The 8,395-nt window shown below is 42.6% G+C and overlaps 1 protein-coding gene across 1 annotated transcript in view; it reads right to left on the bottom strand.

The window, feature by feature from the left end:
• Positions 1–2,537: 2,537 nt before the first annotated feature.
• Positions 2,538–8,395, bottom strand: part of lsm3 (LSM3 homolog, U6 small nuclear RNA and mRNA degradation associated) — a 40,934-nt gene continuing 35,076 nt past the window's right edge. The window contains exons 3-4 of the mRNA XM_052017478.1: positions 5,346–5,441; positions 2,538–2,828 (exon numbers count right to left, since the gene is read on the bottom strand). Of these exons, the coding sequence (XP_051873438.1) occupies positions 2,748–2,828; positions 5,346–5,441 (177 nt within the window). The 3' untranslated portion in view covers positions 2,538–2,747. The remainder of the gene's footprint in view (positions 2,829–5,345; positions 5,442–8,395) is intronic.

Here is an 8,395-nt window from a genome sequence, read left to right as displayed (position 1 = left end):
CCAAAGATATTAGAGGGAAACCTGATGTAAAAAATCTGTCATTGACCCAAAACATCAACAATTTCTTTTCTCCCACAGATGCTGCTCAACTCGCTGAGTTCTTCTAGCAGATTGATTGTTCCTCCAGGTTCCAGCATCTGCAGTCTCGTGTCTCTGATGGAAAATCTGTTTGCTCTTCCCATTTCCCCCCCAGTTCCTAAGCAGGCTCTTCCCATCCCCCCTTTACCCCCCCCCACAGTTCCTAATCACCAGCAAGTGGAATCCCTGTCTGGGGTGAATAAGGAACCACGTCCTTTAATCCCCCTCACAGTACTAGACTCACTGACACCATAAGCAGGAAGGTTACATGAAGGTGACATCCATCATTAAGGACTCCCACCATCTGAGCCATTCTTGAACTGACCTGAAAAACCCTAATTCTATCTCGTACTATATTTTCCTCAACTTGCATTAATGTCATTATGTTTATTTTGTCATACAAGTTATGTATAATTTATGTTAAGTGTATGTAATTTGTTTGTCATGTTTGTAATATTAACTCATTTTCAAGGCAGTTACACCCTGGATCTTGAACTTGAACCTGAAACCAGAGCACTACATTCTGCAACTACCCCTCACCTTTGCCCCACCCCAAACATAGCAAGGACTAAACTCCTCTCCATACATCTCCCTCATCAAACTTCCTTTCCTGTGGACATTAGCTAGCCTTTGCTGCAACACTAGCTGCTCACCGAAGTTGCCATCACCCTCACGGGGGTTCAGATATATGTTTTCCCCAACACTGGCAGCATGATAGACCTCATCTTATACGGAATGCCAGTAAATATACTTCAAATATGATTTGCTCAACCAAGTGCAGAGTACTTTGACACAATATAATGTCCCAAGATGCCTTACAGGACCATTAGCAAGCAGAATTTGATATGGAGCCACAGAGAGATCATTAGGGCAGAGAAGAGGAGTGCAGGAGAGGGAGTGGGCAGAAGGGTTCGACGAGGGAGTTCCAGAGTCTCAGCCGTTGGTACAATTGCCAATGGTGAAACAATTACACTTGGAGATGCTTACGAGGCCAGAATTGGAGAAACAAAGATATCCGAGAGGGCTGTCGGACCGGAGGAGATTACAGAAGTAAAAAGGAGCAAGGCCATGGAAAACTTTGAAAATAAGTATGAGAATTTGAGATTGAGGCAAGCCACAGGTGACGGGTGAACAGGATTTAGTGCAACATAACTCACAGGCAGCAAGGTTTTACATGAACTCAGATTCACAGAGGAGAAAATGAGGGAGACTGTCCAGAAATGTATTGGAAAAGTCAAGTCTTGGGGTAGGAGGGATTTAACACCATTTACCAGTAGACAAGGAATTAAATCATTCACAGAGATCTAAAGAACATATAGAATAAATTAAAGTCAGAACCAAGAGATATTAACTATAGGGAAAACTGAACAGGCAGGGCTTTTCTCTATAAGAAGGAAGGTGAGGGGTTGACCTAAAGGATGATTATTAAACTATTTGAAAAGGTAGATAAATGTTTCCACATGTAGAGGTAACCTGAGCCGAGGGTTCATCAATACATGACTGTCACCAATAAATGAATGTCAGGAGAAACTACATTGCCAGAGAATGGTAAAATGTGGAACATATTACCATGGACAGGTTGAGGTGAATACCACATATTTCTAGGGCCATTGTTTACAAGAGGATATAATGATGTAGATTAGATTATAGGGGGAAGGCAAGAACAAGATGGGAGCATAAAGATCAGTAATAGTTTTTTGCTACAAATATCTCATTTCAGTGCTGTAAATTTGATGTGTGTACACATACACACAGAGAGGACAGAAACCAAACTTCTTCTCAATTCTTGACTGCTGAAACTTAATTATAGGCCCCAGTGGTCTCAAGACACACACACACAGAGGGAGAGGGAGAGGGAGAGGGAGAGGGAGAGGGAGAGGGAGAGGGAGAGGGAGAGGGAGAGGGAGAGGGAGAGGGAGAGGGAGAGGGAGAGGGAGAGGGAGAGGGAGAGGGAGAGGGAGAGGGAGAGGGAGAGGGAGAGGGAGAGGGAGAGGGAGAGGGAGAGGGAGAGGGAGAGGGAGAGGGACTCCCAGTTCATGAACTTCATTTCCTCAGAGTACAAGCCCCAGGCAAATGGGGAAAAAAAGCTCAAGAAAAAAAACTGAAACAATGTCAGATCAGCAATGTCCAAAATACTAATCACATAGCAATGAGTAATAGATGCCGCATATGGTTGTGATTCCATACTTATTGGCTAAGTGCAGTAACTTTAACCACAGTTTCCTGGTAAAATTGACAGAAGCAGAGTGAACAGATGCTTTTTGATCATTGGAAGCAATTTAATTCCTTGGTTATTGAAAGTTGGGAGCTGCTTATGATGGAAATATCCACATATAAAGGACAACTACTAGCATTGAAAATCAGGGCATGAGGTTAAATAGGTATCAACTGTAACCACTGTCAGCTCTGGGTTAAACATCTGGTTCAGTAGGTGAATAAAGTATGTTTGAACATTGAGGCACAGAAGATGAGGGGTAATCTTTATTAAATCAAGCAAAAACAATTTATTTCTCTCAAGAGTCCAAGCTGAACACCTTTTTAAAACTAAACTAGAGGCATCAGCCTTATGCAATGTAACTTTGAAATATGTTCTATAAAAAATGTGTCAATCAACTGAAAATCACCATCACATGTTGAAGGTCAGTCTGTGGTACTCAGTTTGGTTGGGGTTAAACCACTCTCAGTGGAGGAGCCACAAGAACAACACCATCACCACGGACAAACAGCATTGGGATGTTTCTCTTGGTGGACTGGGGAGAGAAAGGAAAAGATCATGGATAAAATATTTTTACGAAAACAATTTTGTATTCATTTTGATAATGGACAAAGGAGACCACCTACTAGATGCCGTTCATCTCCCTGCCCGCAGCCTTAACCCATAAAGCTACGGATTGCTGTTGTTTAACAGTACAGGGTGTCATTATTTAACAAGGTTTGATCAACAATCACACGTGTAACTTGACATCCTGCAGTATTGCTGAAGTAAGCCAGTGCCACAGGTAACAGGGGGTCACTTGTACTCCAGCTCACTCTCGTCACTGGTGGAACAAACTTTGGGATTTCTGCACACACCACTTTGCCAGTGATTCCATCAGAGGCTGCATTGTTCGGAACCTTCACTACAATAGTGGGAAATCACTAGAACTCATGTGAACTAAATGGTACAAACAAACTAGGCCTGCTGCAGAATATTCTGAAACTGTAAGGTCAGTTATACCATGCAAAGAACCACGACTTTCCTTCAACCATTTGGTCCTTGAACCAAGTAGCACAACCCTAATCACTACAGTTTAGCAACACTATGACCACTTTGCACTAAAATGGACTTCGGCTTTTTTTGTTCTAATTGTGTTCTTTCTTGTAAAAAAAAATGTCTAATTTATATTTAATTTGTTTTTTCTTTTGTAAATGCTGCTGATCTGATGCTCTGTGCCTGTGATGCTGCTGCAAGTAAGTTTTTCATTGCACCTGTGCACACATGGACTTGTGCAGATGACAATAAACTAGACTTTGAAATTTGAACTTTTTAAATTTAGATTTTAACGTCACAGTTACTGCTTAGCAAAGTGTCTGGCCCAAATAAAAGTTTGAATCTGCAACACTACTTGATCTGTAAAAATGCTTACAATATTTCATCTTTTATTTTAATACATGGATATTTAGTACTCTGTACATATTTGAAAAGTTGTTAAAAATTGTTTTCTGCTGCCTCAGTCAGCTTAATGACATCACACTTCCTAGGTGCCAGAAGTCTTGCACACAATAGCAGCAGACACTGGAAAAGGGGAAGGTCTCACCACTGACATTGAGCATGTCTCTGTGGGAATACACAGAGGTCAGCAGCAAGTAGCATTGCTTCATCATTGACTTCAGATTCTGAGCCACAGAGTGAAACTGTGATGAGTCAAGCCAGTTCCAGCATTCAGTAAGATCATGGCTGATTTAGAACATAGAACAGTACAGCATAGTATGGGTCCTTCAGCCCACGATGTTGTGCTGACTTATATAAACCTACCCCATGATCAATCTAACCCTTCCCTCCTACACAGCCCATACCCCTCCATTTTTTTCCTACATCCATGTGCCTATCCAAGAGCCTTTTAAATGCTCCTATTGTATCAGCCTCAACGACCACCCCTGGCAGTACGTTCCAGGCACCCGCCACTCTGTGTGTAAAAAAAGAAACTACCTCTGACATCTCCCCTAAACTTTCCTCCGCTCTCCTTAAACAGATGTCCTCTGGTACTGGCCATTGCCACCCTACTTCATATCTTTTTCTTTCCCAGTCCCCATATCTCCCCTATGCAGTGTCCCAAAACCTGTCCACGTCTGCCTGGAAAAAATTTCATGTACTTCGTATCACAGCCCCCTTGGTGAAAACCTTCCTCCCATCGCAACCCCTGAAAGCCATTCTCTTACTCTGATACTATCACCCCCTAGTTCTAGACTCTCCTGACTAGGGAAACAACTCTCCACATCTACTAATTCCTAGGATGGGCAGTTTACCTGATGAAGAAATACTGGACAGGCTAGGCTTGCGTCTGCTGAAGCTCAGAAGATTAAAAGATGGCTTGATTAAAAGACAAGATCCAGGGGTACCTGACAGGCTGGATGTAAAGACATTTCCTCTTGTGGGAGAAATGGAATTAAGAGGTTACAGTTTAAAAACAAGAGGTCATCCAGTTACAACAAATAAGGTAAGTTTTTTCTCTCAAATGGTTGAAAGTCTTTAGAACTCTCAAGGACGTGGAAGCAGAATATTTGAATTTCTTTTGAAAGGGTTAGGTAGGTTCTTGAAAAGCAAAGGGGTGAAAGGTTACCATGAGTAGTCAGGCGGCCTAATCTTATTAAATGGCAGAGCAGACTCACAGGATAGTGGTGTATTCCTGCTCTCAATTCATACGTACTTTGTCAAGTCCTCTCAGAATTTAAAACATTTGAAAGAGAAACAAGTAAACATATTCATTCTACGTATAGGCAGTAACAAGCCACTCCTGTTTAGTAACAAGGACACCTCTTCCCAGGTCCTTGCTGATGCTGGCATTGGTCAGGAATTGGATAAGGTGTACATGTTGACTGGATGGGAGGGGCAGACTGGGTAGCCACAACATGTTTCTTACTGATGCAGCAGAGATTGGAGACAAATGCTTGTGGGGGAGGAAGAAAGAACGTATGAAGCTTCTTGGAGATCCTAACTTGCCATGGTAGATAGTAGAATAACATGAGATCATAAAGAGAAGATGCAGAGAGAAGAGCGTTGCACTTACTTTGTATATCTCCTCATATGTTTCCTCATCAATTTCCACAGTTGTAACCGTCTCTTCGACATCTCCCAAAATCATATTCAAGTGCTGATCGTATGCCTGTGATTACAAAGAGCACGTTTCAAATAGTCTCTTGCAATGTAACCTTGAGAAAGAACAATGACAGATTTTGCACATAACTAATTATAATTATATCTCCATACGCCTGGGAGCCTGTGCATTATAAATTCCAATGCTCACATTCATAACGGTGGCTGACTACGTGAATTAGTCTGTCAGACTGCAATCACAGCCATCTGCTGGGAAGATGCTGTATCGCCACCACAGGCAGGAGGGTGCTATCGTGTCTTGGCAACCACAGAGACTGTTATTCATCATAAATATGAACAATAGGAAAATAGTAAACGAACAACACAGAATGATGTCTGCATGGGCTGATCCAATTATGCTCTCCCCTGCTTCACAAGGCTGCAGTCAACTCGATGTGTGCAACACCATGGAAGGCCAATTAATAACACCCCAGGGAGAGAAGAATAAGCTGGGCTTACGTGTTCAGGTATCTTTCCACGAAGCAGTATTGTTTCTTTTCTCAGAGTAATACAGCACGGAAACAGGCCCTTCAGCTCAACTTGTCCATGCCAACCAAGATGCCCATCTAAGCTTGTCCCGTTTGCCCGCGTTTGGCCTATATCCCTCTGAACCTTTACTATCCATGTACCTGTCCAAATGTCTTTTAAATCTTGTTATCGTAGCTGCCTCACCCACTTCCTTTGGCAGCTCGTTCCATATACTGACCATCCTCTGTATGAAGAAGTTGCCCCTCAGGTTCCTATTAAATCTCTCCCCTCTCCCCTTAAATCTGTGCCCTTTTCTCTGGGAAAAAGACTGAGTGCATTCACCCAATCTATGCTCCTCATGGCTTTATTACACTTGTTAGGTCACCCCTCATTCTCCTATGCTCCAATGAATAAAGTCCTAGCCCGTTCAACCTCTCCCTATAACTCAGGCCCTCAAGTCCTGGCAACATTCTCATAAACCCTCATTGCACTCTTTCCAGCTTAACGATGTTTTTCTTCTGTAACAGGGTGACCAAAACTGTGCACCGTACTCTATGTGTGGCCTCATTGCCTTGCACAACTGCAACATAACGTTCTCTTAACAGAACTGTAATCCAGAAGGCTGCTAACTGGGCAAATGGATAATTGCTAGCTCAACATTGGATATGTATTGTAATCTTTCTCTACCCCTCTTCCTCTCCAATCTTTTCTTTCACTGTTTATCCAATTTATTTAAACAGCAGTGTAGCAAAGTATTCTAAATTCTGGAACTCCTTGGCCAGCAGCACTGTGAGTGCAGCTTCATTACACCAACTGGAGAGGTTTGAGGTTCCCCACCATCATCAACAGCATTTGGGAATGGGGAATAAATGGCAGCCTTACCAGTAACACCCATGGGCCACGAACCGAAAAATCCACATTCCAGAGGCTCACTGTGCAACAACTCCCTACCACTAGCTCCCTTAATTCTTAACATTATGATGCATGTTTACATCTCTACTGAATACATTTTTGAATCAGAAACTATATTATAGTAGGACCCTCAAGTAACCATGGAGATGCCAACTTGCTTTGGTTAGAAGGTAGTGGACTCTCCTCTCATTCCAAAGCCTTTGGTCCACAATCCATGCTGACCCCTGGGGCAGTGCTTCACTGTCACTGTTGCCTTTCAGGAAAGACATTAAGCCAGGCCCTCTCAGATGGACACAAAAAGCTGCTTTTCCTGAAGGACATTGGTCTCTTGATTGATACTCATTCCTCAAACATCACTTAAAAAAGATTCTCTGCTGATTAACACATTGCTGTTTGTAGGATCACGCTGTTTGCAAATTAGTTGCTGCATTTACCACATTGCAACAGAAGCTACACTTCAGCAAGTACTTCATTGGCATTAAAGCACTCTCTTTCCATGTTGCAGGCAACATTCTTTCCTACACACCAACATTTAATTTACTCTTTCCATCGCCCTTCTATTACATTGCATCATAATCAGTTCAACTTTGAAGTCAGCACCTCCTACTCCCTGTGGAATTCAATATTCTAATGAGAGATACCTTGAATTTTTTTCTAAATGTTAGCTCTCTCCTGTAAGCTGAGACTTTGGGTGTATCACCTTCTGAAAAGCTTTCAACAAAATCAGCCCACACAGGAAATGGCAGTAAAATTAGATGTGCTCCTGGCCTCCAACGCACAGCTTTTTCCAATAGTCATAAACTGGGGAACCTGATCCAGTGACCAAGTCACGTGGGACTCTGGGGTTTTAAAACCACTGTGGGCAATAACAGTCTGCTTTTCTCATCCAAACACAAAACTAGTGGCTTTGCTCATAATATTGGGAAATACAATCTTCCTGTATAAATCAGGACTGCTGACTTCCAGAAATAAATCAACTATGGGTCGGGGGCAATGGTTTTTAAGCTAATGCTCTGGGATTGCAATTTAAACTTCCACCCAATGCTGCACCACAACATTTGTGATTTTGATCAAGGTGACCCCTTTGACAAACTTAATTCAGCTGCCCAATAAGTAGTTTATCACCAGGGACTAATGCATTCTATTTTTAAAACCCTCCAATTACTCATTTTAGCAAATCATCAAAATTATGGAATTTTCTTCAGCAGTCACTCAAATTTAAGGATGACTTGCTTCTGATGCAGATCTGTGGGTGCTGCCTGGTCCCGTGTAGGATCTGCAAACTCTGCCAAGGGTGAGGCAGGTTGGGCTTGATGGGGCAGGTAAATGGGTGATTTGGATTATCATGACTCTTTCCACTGTCTGCGTTTGGCCTCCACATGCTCCCAGAGAGACTCAAAGTGCTTGTTGCCTTCTTAGATACTTGGGTTGAGGATTCCCAGCAGTGGATGAGGGCGTTACATTTTATCGAGGAAGTTTGGAGGATACCATGAAGCATGTTTTCTGCCCTCCTAGGAATTGTTGCCATGGTGGAGTGTTTGTTTCGGGCATCTGGTGGCAGGAATGTGGACAACGTGGCTCACC

Source organism: Pristis pectinata, chromosome 6 (assembly GCF_009764475.1).
Source record: "Pristis pectinata isolate sPriPec2 chromosome 6, sPriPec2.1.pri, whole genome shotgun sequence".
In the NCBI taxonomy this organism is placed as follows: domain Eukaryota; kingdom Metazoa; phylum Chordata; class Chondrichthyes; order Rhinopristiformes; family Pristidae; genus Pristis; species Pristis pectinata.
Note: the sequence above shows the minus strand (reverse complement) of the source record. Positions and strands in the feature narration are given on the sequence as shown.